The sequence below is a fragment of the Rattus norvegicus genome, chromosome 5, assembly GCF_021556685.1.
Source record: "Rattus norvegicus strain SHRSP/BbbUtx chromosome 5, alternate assembly SHRSP_T2T, whole genome shotgun sequence".
Classification (NCBI taxonomy): domain Eukaryota; kingdom Metazoa; phylum Chordata; class Mammalia; order Rodentia; family Muridae; genus Rattus; species Rattus norvegicus.
The window spans coordinates 103,912,458-103,938,685 of NC_141538.1; the positions used below are offsets into that span (position 1 = coordinate 103,912,458).

A 26,228-nucleotide genomic window follows, 5' to 3' on the forward strand; every position below is an offset into this window, starting at 1 on the left:
GCATCTTATATTTATTTGGGAGTCACATAGAAGAACTGAGATGTATTTCTCAATGTGTTTCCGATGACATTTAGATATAGAAATCAAGGTTTCTGTTATCAAACCAATTCCCAGTCAAATCTTGGAAGCCCACCCTCGTCCTGGGGCTGTAGTTGGCTATGACAGGATGCTGTGAGCACGGCTAACCTGCTGTGGTAACCCAAGCCTCCAGAGCCAGCTCACAATGTCAGTGCACTCCAGCTCTGCCTCTCTTTCAGCTCAGGCCCAGTATCCAGGACTGAAGAAGAACACAGTCTCTGTCCCTTGCAGCAGCTTTGATTCTTCTGCGCATGGCTGGGGTCTGGAAGTTAGGAGTTCTGCTTTTCTCCCGCATAGCCATAGCGCCCACACTGTGCCTGACTCCTTTACTAAGTGCTTTATGGAATCAATGGGCTCTGCTTCCTTTTGAAGAGTTCTAAATCTCTTAGAGCTCTTTCTTTTTCCAATCTTTTATGCAAGAAAGAGAGTTGTATCTGCACATGGATTGAATACAAAAAGATGTAATGAGTTGCTGATTTGATGGAATTTATAATCCAGTTGGTGAGTTAGGACAGACACATAATGCAATAAAGTGCTAAATGCTCATGGGGCTTAAATATGATTTATTTGTGCTGGAGCGATCGGGCAATATTTTTGAGCATTTCAGCTTTATTTTGTAGCAAGGACAGCGTTAGAACAAGGAATTTCAGGCAGGAGGAACTATGAGAGCAGACAGCACATTGGCTTATAAGAAATTAAAGCCAAACCGTGAGCTCTCTTTCCATATTGTTGGCATTTACACCTAGTGTTGCAATTTGCTATAGTTTTCTGGACACACTCACTATGTGCACTCATTTTTTTGTGAGAAAGGTATTATTTGTGAGATTCAGGAAAGCCAGATGATTTTTCCACCCTCATCTAGTTTCATAAGCCAAGGCGTGAGAATATTAGCTCTCTGCAAACCACCACGCCGCCTTTTTTCTTTTTTCTTTATCATTTTCTCTTGAAGTTACTTCCTTACTGCCCAATGATCAAGAGAGATTATTTTAAAAATAAAAGTATAATCTATAAATATGAAATAAAACAGGTCTTGTTGATATATATATATATACATGTACATATGTACATAGATATGTGTATATTATATATGAATATACATGTATACACAGTGTATATAGATTATACATATATAGATACATTTTATACTTCCTATACACACATATATATATAGAAACACACACACATATTTACATACACATGTACTTTCAAACTTGGTGGAGGGCAGGAGGAGAAAGAGAATTAGGTCTCACTTGTCTGGTATGATCCTTGTATGAGACTCCGTCATGGCCTTACATTTGTTAACTTATTACTTGCAACACTCCTACAGAGAGATATTAGTCTGAAGTGTGGCTGTGGTATACCCACCTCATTGATACACTCTCTCACAGGCACATACAGAGGGTAAGCAACCTTTTAGGTGTGCCCACAGGCTTGTCTCATGTGCTCCTAGATGTTGTCCAGTTGGCAGCATTAACTATCAGAGATGCTTTTAGTCCCAAAATAACTCTGGGGCTAGGAAGATAGGTCAGCTGGAAGGGTGTTTGCCATGCTGAATTCAATCCCCAGAATCTATAAAGACCCCCAGACTGGATGTGTCTCATGTTTATAACCCCAGTGTGGAGAGGCGGAGAAACATGAGTCCCTAGAGCTTATTGGCCAGTCAGCCTAGCCTAGCCTCCTTGGCAAGGTCCAGGCTATGCAGAAGCATGAAATGGTGGGTGGCACCACAGGAATACTATAGGAAGGTGAGCCCTGCTGCCCATGTACATGCATACACACAGACACGAACAGATACACACACACACACACACACACACACACACACACACACACACACACACTCTGTGAATCATTCTCACGCTGTCGTAGGTACCTATAATAGAGTGTTCCAGAAAGTAGCCATTTATCCAGGACCTCAGAATATGACCTTATTTGGAGCAGAGTGCTTAGTGATGAAATTAATTAAATTACAACTAGGTCATCTGGATTAGGGTAGGCCTTAAATCCAATGGCTGCTATTCTTACCTTAGACACACATATACACATGCACATTAGGCACAGCAAGGGAAGATGGGTATATTAAGACAGTCTGCTGACAGCTGACTTCAGAGGCCGAGCCTCCCAACTTCTGCTTGTTTTATTGTTATGTTGGAAAAACAAACACCTAAGAAACTTCAAATGCTTCTTCATAGTTTTTTTTTTGGCATTTTTGTTTCTTCAAGGGCATTAATTTACCTGTCAAACAAAAATTGTGTGTATGTATTTCAGGTGTACAATTGGATTCTGTGTATAAGTGAGGCACTGTCTAGGTCTGGTTTTTATTTTACTTAGCAAGAATCTTTCTGCTTTGTCTGTGTTGGGGACAACACTACCTTTTATTTTTTATAGCCAAAATACTATTTATTATATTATGTTTTCTGTATCTGTTCACATGTTGGGAATATTTTAAGTTCACTAAAATGATACCATGCCTACTCAAGGTTTTCAACTGATCACCTGTTCCCCCCATTCCTCCCTGCCATTATTGTTTTCTTTGTTTTATCCTTAAGGAAAAGAAATAACCAAAGAAGTTTCTATTCCTTTCCTAAGTGTCTGTTGAGTTTCTTGTATTTAGTAATACCATGCCAACTTCTAAACACATCTGAATAATAATGATTTCATTAATATTAATTATTATCATTAATATTTAGCAACAGCAATAACAACAATAAAGCTTATTGTGCACTAGGGCTTCAATGATGCTTCATCTAAACTGTAGACTCCCTTAGTCCTCTGTACTCACAGTGTAAACCACAGTGGAAAACTATTGAAGGAGACCGCCCCGTCAGAGTCTAGGATTTGAACTGGCCAGTGTGAGATCAAAGATTTTACTTTTTCTTCTACATGAAAATATATTTATTATTACATTTCATCAATGTGTGTGTGTGTACACATTGCATTGGGTGTGTGCATGCGTGTGTGCATGCATGTGTGTGTGTGTACGCATGTCTCTGTGTGTATGGGTGTGTGTACATGCTGTAGCACACGTCAGAAGTCAGAGGTTAGCTGTGAGTGCTGGTTCTCCCCTTCCACCATGCAGGTTCAATTATTAGACTCCAGTCATAAGTCTTGGTGGGGAGTCCGCATTACCTACAGAGGATGTCCCTGGCCCTTCTTCTCCATCTTTGTACTGTCATTAAAATGCAATGAAGTTATTTTTTTCTTCTTTTTTTTGGAGCTGGGGACCGAACCCAGGGCCTTGCGCTTGCTAGGCAAGCACTCTACCACTGAGCTAAATCCCCAACCCCTGCAATGAAATTATTTTTAGTGTGATCCTAGACCCATTCGTAGTGGAAGCTCTCACAACCATCTACCTCTGTATCTCTTTTCCTTTTGTAAATATGAGACTATATTCATAAACATTTGGCAATAAAAAATTAAAATTATTCTTTATCTGCAAACTCCTGTGCTACCATTTTACTTACCATCACTATGGTTTTGAGTGCTGCAAATATCTCATATAAAATATAATTTTTAGTAGATTCCTTAGCATAATGTCCTCAGGCTTAATTATATATATGTTGTAGCATATGCCATAATTTCCTTTCTTTTTAAATTTGAAGACCAGTCACTGTATTATTGTTTATAAATTATTTATTTATATCATGTATGGGTGTCTTGCCTTCATATATGTGCATTCACACCACAAGCCTATAGTGTCCACAAAGGCCAGGAGAGGGTGTCAGATGCCCTGGGACTACAGTCACAGATGGTTGTGAGCTACAGTCTGGGCACTGGAAACTGAACCTGGATCCTCTGGAAAAGAAGCCAGAGCTCTTAACCACTGAGTCATCTTTTAGTCCCCAAATACTGCAATCAGCTGTTGAGTTTTGAGACAGCATCTCATTTTGCAGCCTTAGCTGGAATTCACTTATATGGACCAGACCCCTGAGTTCTAGGATGAAAGGTGTGTGCCACCATGCTCAGTCTATTTCACGATATTATTCACTGCATTTAAAACACTCGTTCATCTGTCAATAGACTTGCGTCACTTTCTTGCTTTAGCTACTCTGAGTAACACTGCTAAAGAATGTGGGTGTCCACATTTATTTCAAACTTTGCTTCGACTTCTTTTGTGTGTTTGCTCAAAAGTGAGACTACAGATGGTACAGTAATTCTGTTGTTTTCTAAGAACTGCCGAATGACTTTCCACAGCAGCTGTAGGGTTTGATAGCCCTATCACCACTGGGCCAAAGGTCTTCAGTGTTGCTGCTTCTTTACCAGAACTCACAACCTCATATTTTTGATAGTTGCTACGGGATAAGAGTGATGTCACATCTCATTGAGGTCTTGATTTACATCCCCAATAGTTTTGTGATGTTGGTTGTCTCCTCCTGGGATCGTCCACTGCAAGTCATCACTGCAGACTGTTCCCTCAAAGTCCTCGCTCAGTTTTGAGCTTAGATTGCTGCCGAGTTCCGGGAGCTATGTCTGCATCCGGATCTTAGTCTCCTAGCAGATGTTTACTGTTGTTTCTCCCATTCTGTGAGGCGTTGCTTTCCTCTGATGAAGAGAATTTATTAGTTTTTATGGTCTATTGGTCTGTTCTTCTCCGTTTTCTCTCTTTGCTTATACCTTTGGAATCACATCCAGCAAATCTTTGCCAAGTCTACTTGCCATAAAGCTTTGTCCTGGGCCTTCTTCTGAGAGTCTTAGAGCTTTTGGCCTTACACATAGGTTTTTTACACATCTTTATTTTGATCTAATGTATTTAGTAAGGGTCTAACTCCATTTTTTTCTGCATGTGAATATCCAGTTTTTCTAGAACTACTGTTGAAAAGATGATAGTCTTGACACAGTGTCAAAAATGGCGTTTTTTACATCATGTGAAAAACAAAACATACATTTATAAACCAAAATTGAAGTAATATTTTGAATACCTTGTATGTGACCCATCCAGCACTCAGTGGTTTCAAGATCCTTCGTGCTCTGATGGCCCCTGCGTCTTGGGATGACTCTGAATGTGTCTGACTTCCTATTTGTTGAGATTTTGTATTTATCAAATTGAGGATGTTTGTGGGTTCCTCTCTTCAGACATCTCCACCCCTAGGGCTTCCGCAGCACTGGTCCCTGGATTTCATGTCAGGTTCCTCTGAGTTCGTTGAGCCTCGTCCATCCTTTCCCTGTACCCTCTTCATGACAGCATTTTCACTGTCCCACTCACTTTCAGGCTCCCTGAAGCTTCAGCTTGCCCAGATTTCCAGGTTTGCCTTTGCATAGCTACAGTGGGATTCCAGATTCTGTTTATTTTTATCATTATGTTCTTCAGCTTTTTTTTGATATTTCTGCTTTGTCTAGACATCATTTTCTTTGCTTTCTTATGCCAGCCATTAGTCCATTGAGCATCTCTTAGACAGTTGTCTGAAATTTTGTCGCATACACCTGCTATCAATTTCTGTTGACTTTTTCTTTTCCTTTGAATGGGCCATTTAGTCCTTTAAATTCCTCGTGAATTGTTGTTGTTGTTGTTGTTGTTGACTACTGGGCATTTGCACTAAACAGTGTGTGGACTCTGGAAATCGGACCCCACATCCTTCCTTGGGGTTTTCTGGACTTGTTTGTTCTTTGTTGCCATTCCCTCTAATGACAAGAGTCACCATGAGGTGCAAGCTGTAATTTTCTTCAATGCTTTCTGACTTCACCTTTCCATGTGTTTACACGGAAAGTTTCCATGTGTGCAGAAGGTTTAGAATATCTTAGTCTTCTTGTCTGGGTCTGAGAAGAATAATGAGAGGAGAAGGAGAGGACACCAGCTAAAGCCCCTGGTGCTCACTTCAGTTAGGTGGAGGGGCCTGGGGTGCACATCAGTGAAAGTGCCTCTCCCTCTGTGGTGCAGTAATGGGAAGCAGCTATCGGAGCACAGGTCCTGATGCAGGGAGACCAGGCTCTGTGTTCTCCACTCGAGCTTCGTCAAGCTTGTCCAAGAACCTGGACACAAGATTGCTCATTGGACAGCCACTGCTGTGCTAAGTGCTGAAGAGGACCAAAATGGAGCACAGCATAGCTGCAAGACCTTCCCTGGAAGTGGAGAGCCTTTAAGAGACCCCAGAGTTCCAAATGGATTTCTTCTGCCAGGGCAATTGTCATCTACATTGTTCTTGCTGCTTTCTCCTGTCATATCTTTCCAGAATCGCTAAGTCTTTATGCTTGAGTGTCATAGTGTATTATGCCATTGGTGAAATGAATACATTTACTCAGGATCTTACAAATTTGTGAGAGCATGTGCACACACAGACACATGTATACACATATGTATATGCACACACACATACACACACACACACACACACACACACACACACACACACCTACCTATATGCATGCCTGGTGCCCACAGAGGTTAGAGATAGGATTTCCTTGGAATTAGAGTGACTGAGGTTGGGAAGCCAAACCGAGGTCCTCTGCAAGAGCACTTGCTGAAGTGCTCTCAATCGCCAAGCCATCTCTCTGGCGACGTATATATTTTTAACAAATTATATAAATGATACTAAGTAAGTCATGTCATAAGTGATAATTATGTGATGGCAATGAAAAAAATACTCAAGACAGACTTGACTCTAGTCAGACTTAGGTGGCTCTATGCAATGAACACAACAGCCATACGGTCGTTTCTAAGTCGCCCACTAATTCACCTCAGATTGCTTCCGACCTCAAGCTTCAGTTTAACACGAGCTGTGTTCAACATGTGTTAGCTTATACAGAGAAAGATTTCAGTTTGAGGAGATACCGCAGGGACACAGCTGCTTAAAGACCTGACGGAAAAAGCTTCAAAAGCCTGCTGACACTCAGACAGGCAATGGTCGCTGGACCACTGAGCCTGGTACACAGTGGTCTCTGCTGTGGTTATCTCTGCTGGCAGAGGCTAGAATTCCCTATACTTTAATTAGATCTTCACCTTTGATTATGGACAGAATACTTGGAATCGGAATCATGGGCCTACCGAAATCTCACAGGGATCTGATTTGAAGGTCAATAATAAAACGCCCATTTTAAAACAGCGGCCCACTGTGGTCTCGCCCTCATGGCACTTTGTGAATGTAGGTTTGCGAAAGTCACAGAGTTTACTGTTGTCTTCCCTCATCCTCAATGTAACATTTATTCTTTTCATAATCTCCAGATTCTCAGAGCACATACATAAAAGCTGACATTATGCTTAGGTCTAAACATATAGGGAGATGAAAGAAAATGCTTGAGCAACTCAGATCATTTTCAAAAGAGACAAACTGTTCTGTATCTTAGTCAGAAATATTGGGAAGTATTGGATTTCATCCAAAACTTTGAGTAACAAAAATTTCCAAAAAAATTGTTGATATTCAGCCTTCATCCTGCTGACCCATTTTAGATCCACTTAATGTGTTATTATAATATTTCCTAGATTCCTGTCCAGTTCAATCCATGAAACGACTAAATCGTATCATCCTCGTGGTGTGCACACAGGCAAGAAGAGAAGTGGTTAAACGCTCTGCTCTGTGTGAGCAGTTCGAGGGCAGGCGGACACCACGCACCCTGACCACCTATTATGAAACTCTTTGCTGCTGTGGCAAGTGAGAGCGAGTTAATTGGGTGAGGCTGTGGAGCATGTTAGGGGCTGGTAAAGGGCTGCTGTCTGACAGCTGAATGTCAGCGGAAGCCAGTCAAGTGTAGCTGAGAGACAGAGACCTGTCACAAAGTTCCCGCTGACTGCAACACAGTTAGGGAGCTGAATTATGGTTTCGTCTCACTTTCTCCCCCATTGAATCCAAGCACCTTAAAAGATTTTACACTGTGGATGTCAACTCTTGTTCTCTAAGCTGTTTCCCTCTAACTGCCCTGCATTCGAATGATTGAACAAAAGATGCTAATGTTTAGCAAAGCGAATGTAAATCCCCCCACCCCCATTTCGACCCAAGCAGATAGACATTCACCTCAAAGGAAACTTTGAAGGTTTATATCAAGCAATGACATCACTTCCAAATTTAGCTCATAACAGAATCTTCTTCAAGAGAAGATGAAAATGGACCATTAGAGCAGGCGAGCCTGGTGCGCTCCCTGCTGTTGGATACCCTGTGTACATTCCTTCCTCTTCCTCTTCTGTGGCTTCACAGGCTTTGTTCCCTTGCTTTCCCGCAAGGCCATGTGAGGTAAAGTGCCAAGTAGCTACCAAGGGTTGGAACAGTGAGCAGATAGGCAGAGGGAGGTCCCCGGAACTCATAGCACCTCAAAAGAAGGGGCCGAATTAAAGAAGGAAAAAGGAAGGCGGAATTAAAGGAAATAAAATCCAACTCTGAGAGCATTTGATATGAAAGCATGGCATCCATGTGGCTTTGTTTGCATTGGAAGGTCATTTAGTAACCCACCCACCCAACACTACGCAGGCATGCGGAGAACCTAGTCTGTCTGCACTGCACAGGGCACGGAGGACAGAAACAGAGATTCCTGGGTCCTGAAGAGCGAGCACTGTGCAGCAGAACTCCCTGTGCTGATGGACGTGCACTTTTGAGTGGTTGGAATGTGGCTCATGTGAGGAGGAGAATGAGCTTGGCCTTTAAGTTTGAGCTCTAGTCCATTTAAAGCACCGCTGATGTATGGTTCCTACTGCATGAGGGTGGAGGGCTGACAGGATCCTTGGGATTAAGAGGAGAGGCATCCACAGGGTGCAGGGCAATGGATGGCGGAGAAATGTTGCAGAAAAGGGGATAAATACTGGAGATGAGTGTTGGAAACCAGAAGGTCTTAGCCCAACAGCAACAGTAACAACAACACTCCTTTCTAAACAAAGAGAAGTGCAGGAAAATGGCTCCAAGCCAGGAGGAAGCAGGACGAGCTTTGGGCTGGGCACTCTGTAGAGGGCATTCTGTGGGAGGCTACCTGACTACAGCAGTGTATACTCTTTTCCAGAGATGTCAAACCACCGTGCAGGCTCCAAGCCACATGGCTTCTCCAGTCAATTAAAGCCTATCATGGAATACAAAAAGAGGCAATGGGGAATGAGCAGGGGAGGGCTCACAGTACCTGGGTTTTAACTAAACGCAGCCCTCCTCTCTCTACTGCATCAACTTGTTGTAAGGACCAGGGCTAAGGTTTGAAAAGGGGGGACCTAGGGTCAGTCACACAGATGCACCTTCTGGGAGAGACTCGGGCAGGCTCGCCTGCCTCATAGGCCACTGAACAGCCCTGCGTTTCAACTGCAGCTGCCGGGCCAGTCTTAGAGTCGCTGCCCTATGTAGTCTTTGCATCACTCCCTACAGAGTAGCATGTCTTAGAAACCTACTTATTATTTATTCTTATCAGATGGATTCCGTCCGTGTCTTGAAAATTACTTGCTGATTGGTTATCTGTGCTTAATACTTCTTAGGAGTTTCATTTATCACCCTTTATTGCTCATCTTTAACAGTAAATTTAAGTATTCTCAAGTAATTAGTGGATATACAATAAAGAAGAGATAAGGTGGGGAACAGTCTGAAAAAAATTAAAAGTGCATTCAGGGCACTGGGGATAGAGCCCGGTTTGCGTGAGGCCCTGAATTGCAATCCCAGGCACCACAGCAAATGGATGCAGTTAGACTGGAGAAAGGGAGAAGGCTCTTGGAAGAGCTGATGAAAAGTTTTAGTTTAAGAGTGTGGAGGCCCATTTGAAATTATTGTGTCGGGGACACCCTATCCAGATGCCAAACTCTATTTCAAGCAAGTGCAGGAGTCAGTTTGAAGAAAAGCCCTGGGAGTTTGTGAGGGACTAGTGTCATGTATGCATGCATATAGCCAGAGGAAGAGATGGGCAGTGGAGAGGGTGGCCTGGTGTCCTTCCCTCATGGAGGTTTAGGAACTGCTGGCACTGGACTTTTAGGAAAGGGACCACAGGTGGCATTGGAAAAGAATGCTTTGAGACAGACTCTGTCAGCCATGGCTTCCCGGCAGAGTGGCCACAGCTCATAGATGGAAAGGGGATAGATAGTGAGGTATGGGCAATCTGTGAGGTGACATCATCTGTGTGGCCCAGTGAGCCCCTCTAGGACATCCGCTGAGGCAGGACCAGATGCAGAGATCGTAGATCTAAGAGTTCTGGATGGGGACTGCCCAGAGGTGTAGGAGTCTGGAGTAAGTAGATTGGAGAACAGAGTAATCTGGCTCACTCTGGAACCTTCTCAGAACCCACAGAACAGTGCAGAATGCTGGAAATCTCCCAGTTCCATTGTGTTTTAAAGCTTGCACTATGAAAAGATCAGTCATATGGTTGCATAGTTATTTTAGCAAGTTATAATTCAAGGAGAACTGGTTCAGGAGACAGATTAATTAAGGACTAGCAACTAAGTTTGAAAGGTGAGAATTTTTGTGTAAAGCTCACTGCTGCATCTTCATAGGGGAAATACTACAGTATCTGACACACTGTAGGTACCAGATACCTTCATCACAGCAGAGAAAAACCCAAGGATTGCAACTAAATGATACATCAAGGAGGAGCTCATGTCCAAAACATACTAGGATCAAATAACTGAACAGAAAACAGCCCTGGTGGCTGGAGAACTGGTGCTTGCTTCTCCTGAGGACGTGAGTTCAGTTCCCAGTACCTACTTCAAGGAACTTAAGACTTCCTGTAACTCCAGCTCCTGTTTAAAACTAGACAAATGACCTGAATGGCAGTTTCTTCAAAGAGTGTATACAGGTTGCAGGGAGGGTCATGTCATTGCAGGGATGTGGCCCTGAAGGTCAGCCATTCTCCATACCAGTTATTAACTGGACTCAGTGGTCTAAAACAGAAGAATGGCAGAGCATGGTGTTGAGAGGTGGACATGTTGCAGGGGGTCTGGGAGGGGCTGGAGAGGTGGAGTGGTGGTTGGAGATATACTTGAAATATATTCATCTATGAAATTCTAAATAAAAGAATAAAAATTCTCAAAGGGGTACACAGACGTCTTTCTACCTATCACTATCTATCTATCCATCTATCCATCCATCTATCTATCTATCTATCTATCTATCTATCTATCTATCTATCTATCTATCTATCTATCGGTGCTCAACACCACTACTCATCAGGGAAATCCAAATTAAATGCCCAGGAGATTTTACCTTACACTTGTTGGAATGGCTATTATCAAAAGAATGGAACACAGAAAGTGTTGGCAAGGATGTGGGAGTCTTGCAGTGTCCTAGTGGGAATGTCAATCAGTGTGTCTCTTGGAAAATAGTATGGAGGTTAAAAACAAACAAACAAACAAACAAACAAACAAACAAACAGCCAAAAAGGCATTATATGATTCATCAATCCCATTTCATAGTATTTACCCCAAAGACTTGAATCTGTCAGCACAGATGCCTGCAATCTCAAGTCCATAGCTGTGTCTGTTTACAGAAGTGGTGATTCAGGAACCATCTAGCTACCCAGACCAAGGAATGGACTAAAAACTGTGCCTCATGTACTCAACCTTATATAATTCAGCATTTAAAAATTGTTTTCTGTCATTTTAATACTTAGGTGAGTCTAAAGGACATTATACTGAGTGAAATAAGCCAGGCACAGAAAGCCAGGTGACGGGGTTGGGGATTTAGCTCAGCGGTAGAGCGCTTGCTAGGCCCTGGGTTCGGTCTCCAGCTCCGAAAAAAAGAAAAAAAAAAAAGCCAGGTGACATGTCATTTCAATTTAGACATGGCATCTATAATATGACTTAATGGAAGTACAAACTAGAATGGGGAGGCTGGAAGATGGTGGAGAAAGAGAAATGTTCATCAAGAGATACAAAGTTAGGTGAGCGGCGGAGCACTGAGCTCGGCACGCGGCGGCCGTGGGGCTCGGCAGCATGTCGGTCAGCAGAAAGGACTGGTCCGCGCTGTCTAGCCTGGCCCGGCAGAGGACTTTGGAGGATGAAGAGGAACAGGAGCGTGAACGCAGGCGGAGGCACCGCAACCTGAGTTCAACCACAGAGGATGAATCTCCAAAACTCACCCAGAATGGAGCTCAGAGATCTGTGGAGAGGCTGCCCAGTGTGGAGGAAGCAGAGGTCTCCAAGCCATCCCCTCCAGCCTCCAAAGATGAAGGCGAAGAGTTCCAGGCCATCCTCAGGACCAGAAAGGGGCGGAGACAGAGGCAGCAGGTGGTAGAGGCTGTCCAGGCTCCGGGACAGGAGAAGGTAGAGGCAGAGGAGGAAAGGGACAGCCTGGGCCCTGAGCAGACCGTGTCGCAGCCCCTTGTGCCTAAGAAGAAAGTGGAGTCCCTGCCTCGCCCGGAGACTGAGTCGGGAGCAGCGAGGCCCTTGGGCTCAGGAAGAAGAATGTCTAAAGAGCAGAGAGCTTGTGGAAGGAGAAAAGGGGCTTCCAGAGGAGACAGCAGCTCAGCAGAAATCGCCTGTCTCAGAGAAAACCCCAGTGTCGGCCAAGAGACTGGTTTCGGAGAAAGCCTGCCCCTCAGAGAAGGGGACAGCCACAGAGATAGCGTCTCCAACCGAGAAAAGACCAGAGAAGTTGGTTCCAGAAAGAACAAGTGTGACAGAGAAGTCACCAGCCCCTGAGAAGACGCTTGTGTCCCTGAAGACAGCAGCACCAGAGAGAAGGTCCCTTCCAGTTCTAGAAAAAGCCACCGTCTCTGAGAAGATGCATGAGAGGAAGCTGGTGTCGGAGAAAGCGTCCATCTTCGAGAAGCCACTGGTCTCAGAGACGAAGCTGACTCCAAAGAAGGCAGCGGTGTCAGAGCAGCCCCAGACCCCTGGGGGAAGCCAGGCCACCACGAGGGAGGTCAGCGGAAGGGCCCTCCCTTGGAAGAGCCCACCTTCCTCTGCAGAGCAGAGCGCACCAGACCCGCCGACTAAAGCTTCTCGCTTCCTACCCGTCACACTGCAGGTGAAAATTCCCAGCAAGGATGAAGAAGATGCAGACACATCTTCACCCACACTCACCTACAGCAGTTCCCTCAAGCACTCCAGCCCCAGGACCATCTCCTTCCGGATGAGCCTCAAGAAAGACAATTCAGAAACAATCTTAACCCGCAGTGCCAGTGTGAGGCTGCCGGCTAGCACAGTCAAGCTAGGGGAGAAACTGGAGAGATATCACACGGCCATCCAGAGGTCAGAATCCGTCAGGTCTCCAGGCTCCTCCCGTACCGAAGTCCTTGTCACTCCTGCTGGTGTAGCCAGCAAGCGCCACCTCTTTGAGAAGGAACTGTCAGGCCAGAACCGCACAGAACCAACCTCCATCCGAAAGGAGAATCTGCATCTGTCAGGGGTCGTGACATCCAAACTTAACCTGTGGATAAGCAGGACCCAGGATTCGGGAGACCACGGTCCTCAGAAGGTACGAAAAGAGGCATCAGCCACCAAGAGGGCTCAGTGGGGAAACAAGTCAACCACATCTCTGGATGCAGAGGTGTGACGATCCCTGTCAGGACAGACCTGCAAACCTGCATCCCAAGGGCCTTCGTTGCAGACCCCACTCCCTTTCTGCCTCTGGGACAGTCTGGTCGGGGCCCTTGGGGGCCAGGAACATAATGGCACTCCTCCAGCCCCTCTCCAGCCCAGACTGTGGGCAGATGTGCTTTGGTACTTTCTTGTCCCGCTGCAGGTACAAAATATCCTGAACCCAGAAGGCCCCAAAGCACAGCCTGGCGCATCAGCTAATGGAGTCTCCATGTCCTCCCTAGGGACTGCCTCCCTTTGCCCTGCTCACTTCCAGCATCAAGCTGCATTATTTTGCAAACTCCAGAGTTATGTCTTGCCTGCTCCCGGCAGGCACTCAGTGTGCCTGTGACATCTCCACACTATGTCCTAGACCTGTTGAGGCTTTTTCAAGCCAGACTGGAAAGGAGCAGCCCATGTGCTACATCCGCTGCTTGTGCTGTGTTCCCCACCATCCTGCTGCCCTGATCGGGAGCTTTTGTCTTATCCCATGCCTATTCTCTCACCCAGAAAAAACCTTCCCCAGGAAGGATCTGATAAACTCATTCAGTCTCAGGCAAAAAAAAAAAAAAAAAAAAAAGAGATACAAAGTTGCAGTTAGATGCAAGAAATAAGTTCTTCTGTTTTATTGCACAGCAAAGGTAAGTCAATGCAGATTCATATTTTACAATTGCTAAATGTAGATCTAAAATGTTATGATAATATAGAAAAATAAGAATGTGAAATATTACAAATATTAATTAGCCTGGCACTCATTCCACAGGGTTCAAAATCATTGCATTTCACCCCATAATGCAGACAGTCATTTGTCAATAAAGAAGATTCCTAAGGAAGAATTAATAAGAATAAGCTAACTCAAGACCCCCAGCATCTATGGGATTAGATGCATTTTGTGAAGTATGTAAGAAAGCCATGGGGAATTCATGACATGGGGTTGGTAATGCTGACGCACAACTAATAAATATTAATTGGGAAATTGGCGGTGGTTGTACTCTTCTCAGAGTGCTTACAGGATGTTCTCCCAAGAGATTAATACAGTTTGAAACCCTTGCGAGTTGTCTGCCTATATCAGAAATAACAGTCCTTCATATCACATAAGGAAACACCATGGTTAGGTAGCTAAGTGGTTTATTGTAGAATATGTTCTCTGTTGCTTGTGGGCTGAAGACATTCCACAGATATAGCCCCAGATGGCTTCATTTGAAGTTCACATTTCTGACTCTTAGAGAGACCATGTTCTCTTAGATAAAGACGGACCATCCATCCAGAAAGGCGCTGTCACACTCAGTCAAAGGGTCCACAACTCTAGAGAACACAGAACTTTTGTTGATGGTCATCACCAGGGAAATCAATAGTGTGAGTGTCATCCACAGAGACCTTAGGGTCTCAGGTATGAGAGGATGGAATAATGAAGGAATACACCCTAAAATAGTGGAAAGGGAAGGCATAGAAATCTGGGTTTCAGACTATAAAATAAGAAATTCGAAAGGCCCGCTGAGATGCATGGCTGACTAAGACTTATGTAGGTAGACAGATTTAGGAGAGCCACTCTAGGTGACTCTGCTAACCATGCTGCCCCTTTACCTCAGAGAGACATGCCATTGAAGGTGCACATTTACAGTTCTCGGATTATTACCACATTTTGACATTAAAAAGGTCTATAACTTTAAGAGGGAATTCTTCAGTAATGAAAAGGTAGGTGGTCAGAAAGTTATTTTTTTATGGTTCCCAGAGAGGGCATAGCATGTGTACATTCAACCAGAGAAGCTGTAATTAGGTACGGGAAAGTGCTATTTGCAACTGGATGAACGTGAAGAAGTCGTGACTAGGCAACTCCCTGTGTCTGGAGTTGCCTCGTGCTGGATAGGTCAGGAGTACTCAGTGTAATCATCTGCATTTGCCTATCCCCAGCGTCACAACGAGTGCACGAGTGCATGGCTGAATGGCTTGAGAATGTACTTTGTTAAAAAAGCAAAACAAAACAACAACTTTTCAGAGTCTGCAAGAGGCGAGTCCTCTGAGACCTGTAACTAACAATTGCGTATTCCCTCTGCCCACACATTTCAGTCATAACTATTGAAAATAATTCAGTACGTATACAGCTTCAGCATTTATAACATTCGTGTTTTTAATAAAAGATTTGTAGGTATAAAGTAATTTATGTTGATTGTACATAGTTCAAACAACAGGAGAACAGAAGAACATCCCCAAAACTTCAGTTCAAACCAATCCCATATGTAACTCATATGTGCTGTGAGGTTGAGCTGTGCTTGGTAGATGTATTAAAATGCATGGTCACCTTAGGATGAGTGTGTGGGATGTGACTTTGTTGTAACTCAAGGAGCTTCAGTGCATATTATATTATATGTATGTATGTCTATCTACATACAAAATCTTGTCTGAACTTTTTCACATAAATATATTTTTATGTTAGCATTTAAATATTTACTTCAGATTTAAAAATTATTGTATTATTTGACTATGCCATATATCAGTTAAATGAACTCTATTGATGCAGATTTCAGTTCTCTTTGGAGGTTTTACAGGAATCGATCAACAGTTGATTGATTTTGAGATGTGATCTTTATATGTAGCCCAGACTGATCTCAAGCTTGCAAGCCTTCTGTCTCAGCCTGCCAAGTAACTGGGAGGACAGGCACATGCCACAGTGCTTGGGTTGTTTTCCTTGGTGCTTTGTGTGAGATGCCTGTAAAAGAAATGCCTTGTGGCAGACATGGCAAATACAGAGGGAACTACATTTAGAAGTCTGTGACGTTTTCACCAGCTTCTTACCCACATGGACTGAGCTTCCCTTTCCTCTTTCCTAATGGTGGGCATTGCCAGTTGTCTGCATGGTTTCCATCTGATGGGTGAAAAGCCATTTCTCTGTGGCATAGTTGTACTTCTTTAATCACAATGAGATTTATTATGCTAGCATGTTTCTATATGTTCACTGGTACTGAACCTTCTCTAGCCCAAACAGATAGGCTGTTCGCACCTGAGGTAAAGGCTACCAGGCCTTTGTCCCATGGTTTTTCTTTTTTAGTGTCAGAGCTTCTTAATATTACTCATGAAGTTCAAGGGGGACAGGAGCTACATTGCCTAGGACACCCCCCGAAAACACATTAGTCACATGACCTAACCTCAAGCCAATGAGATATAATCAAAGAGTTTTAAAGGGGGTGGAGACATGGTTCAGTTGGTAAAGTGTTTGTCTTTCGAACATGAGAACCTGAGTTTGATCCTTAGAACCCATGGGAAAATGGGCATGTATTATGTATGTATAATCCCAGGACTGGGAAGGAAGATTCAAGGGGGTCCCCAAGACCCACAGGTCAGCTAGTCTCCCCTACTAGGTGAGCTCGATGCCAGTGACAGACTGTCTCAAACAGAGTAGATGGCATTAAAGGAATGGCACCTGAGATTGACCTTTGGCCTCCATGTGCTCACAGATATGTGTGCTCGAGTGCATACACACACACACACACACACACACACACACACACGCATGCACATGCACACGTACACTGTATTCAGTTTTAAGAGCTATCTTCAGATGGAAACAGATCCCTTCTCTTTGATTCTTTCCTTTCCTCTGCCCAGAATGCAGATATAGCAGCCCATTCCCCAACAGTCTTGTCACAGACTAGATGCATCCCGTGAGCTAGACATCAAGGCTTCTTAAACTTTTCCATTCATGACCACTTTCCACTCAAGAAGCTCTTATGCAACACTGAGTCAGTAAGCATATAAAAATAGAATATGAAATATTCAGTGTAACGATTCATGGCTATACCTCATAAGGAAATTTCTTCTAAAGTGATTTTTTGGTGTACATATAATGTTACCACCCACTGAAGCAACATTTCATGCTAATAAGGTGGGTGCTTGTTTATCTTTACATAAAGAATTAAACAATGGCTAAATGTTTCATGTTTCAGGACATAGAGCATCTCTAACATTTTTCAGAGTTGACTGATATTTCGATTTCATAATGGGTCAGTACTGAGAGTGCCACTCCACATAACTACATAGTTAAAAATGGCAAAAGAATGTTCAGGACCATCAGAAACTTCTGGAAATTCTCTCCTAATCCAAAGCCAATATTAATTTAACACTTTTTTAAAGAAAAATTAAGCCAAAACTTTTAAAAATATTTAACTAACTAATTTATGTAAAAATGTCTATTTGCATGTGTATAGGCATTTGCCTGCATGTGCCTATGCACTATGTGGATGCAATGCCAGTGGAAGGCAGAAGGGGGCATCGGATCCTCTGGGACTTTTCGTTAACTACCATCTGCTGCTGGGAATAGAACCCAGGTCCTTTGGAAGAGCAGGCAGTGTTCTTAATTGCTAAGCCATCTCACTACCCCCTCAAATCAGCAAACTTTATCAAATATTAACAAAGTATAATATGAAGGTACATTAATGGAGCCTTTGATTTTGAATTAAATTTTGGTAATTTTGTGTTAAGAAGTCTCTTGTTGTTGATGGAGTGAGTTCTCGCAGCTTCCGTGTGTAGTTATGGGTTATATCCCACACGTTAAGTGAGCTCCAGATCACCAAGACAGAAGTGGCCTGGATCCCACCTAGCTTCCATCAGGACCATGAGAGAAGGATTAGCTTCCTTAGCTAATTTTCTAATTAGATCTTTCTTTTAACCATGTAAGTCTTCTGTAAATTAAAAAAGTCACTCCTGTGGTTAGCATGGGCGTTACAGATACGTTTTAAAAACCAGTTCACCCAAAGCTTTCCTACACAGCATTGTTGTATTTATTCAGTTCTTGTTCTTTTTGCATATTTGAGCATATGACTATATTTCCATTTCAAATTCTCTCTGAGCTATGTGGAAATACAGGTTTCTGAGACAAGGAAAAGGTGCTTTTCCCCCTGCCTATTTCTGAAAGTCTCCCACCAGTGTGTAGGTACTGAGAAGTCAGGAAGAATGGAGGGTGGGATCTGAGGGAAGTGGGAAAAGAAAAACAAAAGCTGTCCAGGAAGGTTCTTCGTCTCCTTCCCAGCCCTGATCACATCAGGAACCTGAAACATCAAAGAGCAGATAATGGGAGCTGTTATCTTGTCAGGCACAAGACATCTTTAAAATAATTCAGAATTAAGATAAATGTTCTGGGGGAATTTAAAACTTCAGTTCTGAATTTACATCAGAACCTAACAACAACTTAAAATCTTGGTAAAAATGACTGGACCTTTCATCATGTAAACGCTGTGTGATTTATTTACTATGGTCCTGTGATATTCAGATTACGTTACCATGATGCTTCCCCAAATACAAGCATTCATTTCTGCCTCTAGCACAATGCACACATTTTTACGTTCCTGTCACCAAGACTGTGAACCTTGACCACGTGAAATGGCTCTAGATGTGAAGTCAGCCCAAGGCTGTATCTGCTGTGGGTGGCGTGAGGGGACTGTGGTCAGTGTATAAGCAACTGAAACAGACCAGGATTCCCATCTCCTTCTGCCATACTAAAAAGTACGACCTGGGGCAGCAGGATTCTACTCCCCGGAGCTCTAGTTTCTTGAACAGTAAGTTATGGGGAATCATGGCACATTCTCTGTGGTAGTGAGAATTCATGTAATATCTACCAAGCTGAGCCTCGCATAGTGTCTGATATGCAAATCCAATACATGTTAGCTTTAATTATAAACTTGGAACTTACTATCACCAAGAGTAGAAAGAAAAATAAAACACAAATTATTGTATTTTTTGGATCTTATTTCGTTTACTCTTTGCAATAACCCCAAGGACTGTACTTTCTAAACACAGATAAAGATATAGGCTCAGTCAGGGAAAGTAATCTGTCAAAGGTCACATACTTCATGTGATGGAATGAAATTGGAGTCTGAGAAGGCTGTAACCTCAAAGCTCATATCATTCTGCTGCACTATGGTACTCCTAGGTGAGATACAATCTGTTATGCATAAAATAACCGAAAAGCAACATGAGACCCAAATCATAAAGTGATAATATTTGTGGTTTGCTCATTAGCCATTCGCCAATTGGCAGTCTCATTTAGTCTTAGCTAAATGGCTAAGTGCTAGAAACACAAAGTCATGATTTATTTTATCACACAGTATGTTTATGGTTTTATAGGAAAAGCAAAAATATACAAATAAATATAAATGTTCACAAGGAGATATAAATTCTGGTCAGATTTTTGTCATCAGTAGAGTTGGGAAAGGATGGGGAGCCCTTATGGAAAGTCCTCACTGAAGAGGTAAACTTTGACCAGAGCTTGAAAGGTGGAAAATTCGCCTGTAAAGGGAAAAAAATGTATAGCCTGGTGGTGGGTATGGACCGTGGAGTACCACCCTTAGTACTAACTAGATTGTACAGTACCAGGGGTTGAAATGTAGGGGAGGCTGGACAGGGAAGCAGAAAGTGAGAAAAGAGATTGCATCACAGACAGCCTGGCATAGGGGAAGCACCATTCACTAATCCATCAATTTTCCATGCCAGACAAGCAGTCGAGGCTGAATTCAAACCAACCCGATGGACCCGAGAGCTGGATCTGCTTGAGATCAAAACTGTGTGACAAGTTTCCTGACGTCTCTACCCATTTTCTGATTTGCTTTCCTTTTTCTTTTTATGATGGCCTTTTCTAGGGTCTGTGGGCCTCTTAGGGTGTTTGCTGACCTTAGAGAGCTCTGATAGGTTGTCGTGCCTCTTCACTTCTCCATTCCCTCATCCATAGACCCAAGAGTCAAGCTAATCTGTACTCCTGGGGAGAAGAATGCATAAAGTGCCTTCCAGGTTTTGGAATCACACACCAGGATTTAGAATTAGTAGCTACAAGAAATAAGTATTTAATGATATAATAACACGTGTTCATATGAGTGCAGATATAAATGTGTGCGTGTTTGAAGGTAGATGCATATTTATATCTCATGATGTTAGAAAACAATTTCCTGATTTTTCCAGTTCTGATTGTGTGCGCTGCAGTGTCCTGTGACTCCAGCTAGAACTGAAAATGGAGGAGCTTGACCTTGACACACTGATACTTTTGGAGGAAGGAAATTTTATGCTAAGTAGCGTCTAGTGCTAAGAACCCACTGGGAATTAAAGTGGAATTAGTGAGTCGTGTCTTTCTTGTGGACACTTCGATTTCTTCACCACTATGTGCACAGCTGTTGCGCTCTATGGAAAAACAGCCGCACAGCAAAGCAGCTTGAAAGGCCAGTACAGAAACTGTGGTAACGAAAGTCATACTACAGAACTCAACCAAATGAAGGTGTCGTCTATACGTAAGAGCCATGGACAGTGTACATTCCTTCTCCCTAAGAATCAGTTACAAATGGGACACCTTCTCCCCACAGCTCAGGGACCATTGCAAAGGAGGTGCAATGACTGTAAGAGGAAGAGGTCAGAGACTAGAAAACTGTGACTTCTGGCAATGACAGGACTGCTATTCTCAGGACCCCACATAAGACCTGCACAGGGTCAAGCCAGTGGGCCTTCTAGAACGGAGTGGACAGAGGACCATGAAGAAATGAGGACAGTGATGGCTTCTGTGGGAGCGAGAGTCAGTTTTATTTAAGGGGTTGACTTCTGATAGGTTGACCATGCTGTAATATGGAGAAATATATAGAAGGCACAAGTTTGAGCCAATGGATATTAAAGTTTTAAAAAGTGGACACAAAGTTCCAGGGTGAATAGGAAGGAGGGGCACATCTGGTAGGAGTTAAGGGAAGGTTGGAGAGTCAGTGTGATCAAAATTCATGCATGAAGTTCTCAAAGAATCAGAAGTGTTTTTCTAAGGAATATGTGTCTAGAGAAGAATGATCTATCATGGTCTCTCTTACCTCTCAAAATCTTAAATACTAAAACCACAAGCTTTATGTTTATAAATCCTGAGATTTTAAGTTAATGTCACATAGAAGTTAGATACCAATTACTTTACCATATGCCATCACACGTGGAACTGGAGTTGAAGAATCCACCCCTTATTTTATAGGCAAAGAATCCAAGACATTGGCAGGCTAACTCACATGCCCCAATGGCTGACTTCAACTATGGCAGGATGGTGCAGTCCTCCAACCTCTACCACAACATGTGCTGACATGGCCTGCCTGTGACTAAATCATGCTTCCCTTCATCGTTTTAGCCATAATTCCTAAACCATAACCATCGTGAATGCTGCACAGGAGACAGATGGCCCTACTCTAGCTGTGTAGAAGCCTTGCCTGGCAAATTTGCTTTGATTTATAGACAATGTATTGTGAGGTTATTTTATTATTAGACTAACCCTTTATTTTTTGTTGTTTAGAAACATTCTTAGAAAAATCATAATTTTAAAAATAGCTATTGGGTGTGTTCAATTCATACATTTCACTGGTTTTTAGGTGGAGAAATTTAGTAGGTACGTTCTGTATTGTGAGTATGTATTTAGCTGATCAACAACAACAGCTCTAATAGAATCATTTACAGCTCATTGAGAAAATAAAAGTGCTTCCATAAAGATGCACATGACACCTAGCTCTTACTTCAGGTAACCAATTTCTTTTTAAAAAATTGCCCAAATTTATATTTATATGCGACAACCAGAACATCTAAGCAGTTTGTAAAGAAGTTTAAATGGCCACAGGCTTCACAGACTTAGAGTGTCAGATCAGATAGCAGGTATTAACTCTTACTGTTCTCTGCTACAAAGTTGTTTTACTATCCTAATCTTTTTGTTACATTACAAAATGAGTTTTTAAGGGTATTTTTGATATTATTTGTAACAAGAAAAATACTTACTATTTAGTTGTTAAACATCAAATTCTCACTAGAAACAATGCTGGCTTTTTTTGTTTGTTTTTTAAAGCTAAGTAACTTAAAATCAAATTTTATTCCATTTCATGAAAAAAAAAACCCCTGTATTTTCTAACAGTGAAGCGAGTGTTTCTCGTAGTAGAAGCAGTCATTTGTTTTCATTTACACACATAAAAGCTTGACTGCTGGCTAGGGGCCGGGGAGGAATACAACTCTTCAGGGAAAGCCATATTCTCTCTTCTTACATTCTCACCTTCTTCTTCTCCTCTCTTTCTCCCTTACCTCTCTCCCTCCCTTCTTCCCTCCCTCCCTCCCTGCCTTCATTTTCTTTCTCGATTATTTTTTGTGTTAAGAACATAAGGCCGGAGAGAAATGCATGAAAGCTGAGACTGATTTAAAACACTGTAGAAATACTCGACACTACGTCACAAGGTTGTTTAGTCAAAACCCCTCTATCAAGTCAAAGGGTGTGTTTACACACAGGCTGGAGAATAGACACACAAACACAATGGTAAAAGGCAAACTAGAGTCTTGTGCAGAGTGCCAAGTCCTGCACAATCTTCAGAGAATGCAGTGCCTGGCAGAGCTCTTCCCTGAAGGACAGCCTTCCAGTTTATCAGATGTGGGCTGATGGACTCACAAAACAGAAGGGAAGCTTCAGATGCAACACAGTTCAGGCAGCTGTGTGCATCTCTAAAACTAGCAAAGCCGGGCTCTTGGACAGTTTGGTGAAGTTGCTCTCCTGTATTGTACACCATCACAAAGACCCTCAGGAGGATGACAGATGTCTTGGTCTGAGTCTGTTTGCCAGAACTTGAAGCATAAAGCTGTAAACCCATTCTAAACAAACAAACAAACAACAGCCCCAGAAGTAGTATGACCGGGTGACCCTGTAATGCTACTTCTGTACATTTTCCCCGGAAGATTGAAGTCAGTCTGTCGAAGGAATGTCTGCCTGCCGTGTTTATTGCAGCATTTCTCACAAGCCAGGTTCTCGAATCAACCCAAGTGCCCGCCAGCCAGTGAATAGACAAGTTGTGTGGGGTCTGTCCACCCAGACTTAACAAAGGGAAAACTCCTGTCCTTCGTGTTAACTCTGATGGGAGCTCAAGAACTCTAGCCCACACAGATGCTTCACTTCTCCCTTAAAGGTCAGGGGACTAAGGTGAGAAACTACTGAACTCTCAGGAGCAGAGAGAAGTACTGTTGGGAAGGGGGCGAACCGGAGAGAGAATAATCGAAAGGCTCCAAGTCTTAGGACAGGCAGCATAAGTTTGATGGGCTCTACTCTTTCAGATGACAGCGACTGCAGCTCAGAGTTCTGCTGACAGAGTGAAAGGGTCACATTCTCAGAACAGTGCACTTGAATATGTGATATAACCACTGTACACTGTATTAAAACTACAGTTCAGTTTGCATATCACACCACTACTCATTACTGTAACTGATCAACAACATCCCCAAATCCTAAAAGACTTTAAAACAAAACTTTGAAGCCTCAGCCCAACCCACGGAAAACCACTGCCATAGCAAGTTAAAGAGAGGAAGGGAGAAGAGGCAAGCCCCACTGGCTTGGCTCCTCAGCTCCTTCCCAAGCCCTGCATCTGCAGAGGACAGCTGCAAGCCACCCAGCTAGTGAGGCCACCACCTCCCAGCAGGCATTAGCTCTGACAGCGAGTGCGGTAAGAGAAAGCCTCGGGAGTTAGCTGCCTCTGGTGTACCCCTGCCTGGGTGCACCCGGTGCCTGTGACACATTCTCTGCTTCTGGTGCACAGCTGCCCATGTTCCTGTTCTGAACTGAAGTACCCAGCCCAGAATGGAGGCTCCGAGGTGAGCTTTCACCTGCCGCTTAGGGCTTGGCTTTGGGATCTCTCCCTCCGTGGGATCCAGTAAACTCCGCTTCATGGAGATGTCTGAGTGGCCACTGTAGGCATTTTTTTTTAACTTCTAGCATAAAAAGAGATGATTTCCATCAGCTACCTGCTTGCAGTGGAGTATCAAGAAATCAAAAGAATAGAGATCAAAGAAAATTGCTGAACTAGGTGTTAGATGCAGGCATTGATTTTCTCCAGTTGTACTTTAAAAAAAATCTACAAAAATGGTAACACATACAACAGTGGAATCTCTAATACATTCCTGACGCCAGCGGTGGTTCCTGCCTTGTCTCCACATGCAGAAATAGTTTTGTATAACATGACACAGTGAGGCAGGCCCTTATACCTTATGTTATTATCAAAACCTAAAGAGAATCCAAGAAAAAGGTACTTTTAAAACTCCGTAAACCGGAATCCTTTTAGTGGGCACTCAGAACTGGACTTGTTATCCAACATTCATTTGCTCAGAATCTAGAAAATGCTGATTTAAAATTGATCATTATTTTCTTGTATGTGTAGATGTTTTAAAATAAAATATGATTCATGGCTAAGAATATGAACTGCTATACAAAGAGTACGAACTGCTATTTTCTGATGTTTTGTTACTTAAGCCTTAAACTGTAACTTTATCAAATGTTAAACTTGTTTTCAAGTATCTTATGAATATGTTTTATTTTTCAAGTTTGTCTTTGGATTCTAATATATATATTATATTCAATACGTACTGTCTACTATCTACTATATATACATATATATGTATATGAGAAATTGATTTCACATTATAGTCTCTTACATTTATAAATGATTTCCAGATGATTAAAACAATATTCATCAAAACAGGATAATGGTACTATTGATGAAGATCTAAAAGTTCTCATGAGACTTTTCCTCATAGTATACTATTTTTCTCAAAATCATTGGGATTCAGTTAGTTTTCTTTGTGTTAAACTTGTGAATTCCATCATTAAAGGTAATTTAGAAACAAACACCTGAGATCATTTCCTAAGCAGCCCAGCTCCTAAACGACAAGCACATCATAAACTAATGGCACAGACTATTGTAGGGTCTGTTTCTGTGAGTGGCCAAAGCACCGAGGCTCATGTGAAAAATGCCTAGTTACATTGGCTTCTTGATACAAAACTTTCCAGAAAGTTCTTTTCAGGGGTCGTGGTGTTCCCCTGTTGTCCTGAGGCACCTATGGCATAGGATGAATAGATTCAGTTACCGTCGGAAATCACTTCCTTTGTAGAGTTTTGTGTGGATCACTTAACAGTGTGCCCCATCTCATTTTCCTTCTCAAGTGTCACCAACTTGCTTCCACAGTTGTGTCTGTAGAACCTTTGTAAGAATTTAAAACTCGGTGTGCTCCTTTCCTTTCACAGATGGGCTCCAGAGACCATTCCAACCCCTCGGTCCCTTCAAGAGCTGCCGCCCCTATGGACACAGCTGGGGACTTTCTTCCATTGCAAGCAGAACTTGATACAACTTACACTTTCTTCAAGGAGACGTTCATGAGCACGGCACCCCATTCTTTCTCCTCATCTCAGTCCTCTCCAGGGATGCCTGCTAATACCAAAAGACCATCTCAGATCGGATTATGATTGTTGTGAAATAAAAAAAAAGGAGGAAGAGTAGTGGTATAATTAAAATTGTTTTGAAGGGGGATTCTCTTATCAGTTGAGTTTTGTTTAATTACGAGTGAGGGTGGGCCTTTAAACATGGTGTGACAGCCTGATGTGCACAGGGCTCTGTCACCTTAAATAATGAACTAACCCACTTTTTTCCTCCCTAAGTTTTATTTATTATCACAGTTGCTCATTTTTATGTAACATATTTTTAAATGTTAAAGAATGACACATTTTGGGTAATTTCCCTCGGACTTAAAAAAAAAATCAATAAGCCATTCTAGTCTCTATCTATCAACGTTGTCTCACCCTTGTCTGTTTTAAAGCAAGACTGCAATACTTTAATGGGATTGAGAGAGCTATTTGAAATGTATGCCAATGATTCCTGTCATTTCATGGCAGCCCGGCCATGGTTCACTGAACCCCTCTTCTCTCTTGTCAGCTCGACTGAAGACAAGCATTTAGTTGCAAACT

At 42.7% G+C, this 26,228-nt stretch overlaps 1 protein-coding gene and 1 pseudogene across 4 annotated transcripts in view; both read left to right on the forward strand.

Moving 5' to 3' along the window:
* Ccdc171 (coiled-coil domain containing 171) overlaps nt 1–25,947 on the forward strand; it is a 346,651-nt gene extending 320,704 nt beyond the window's left edge. For 3 of the 4 annotated variants that reach the window (XR_015620046.1, XM_087550831.1, XM_087550830.1), the window contains one exon: nt 25,512–25,792. Coding sequence is in view for 3 of the 4 variants with exons in the window: in XM_087550831.1 (XP_087406957.1) it covers nt 25,512–25,730 (219 nt within the window). In the remaining variant the exon portion in view is untranslated. 4 annotated transcript variants of the gene reach the window in all.
* LOC120102904 (ladinin-1-like) lies at nt 11,858–13,551 on the forward strand (annotated as a pseudogene).
* Nucleotides 25,948–26,228: the final 281 nt, after the last annotated feature.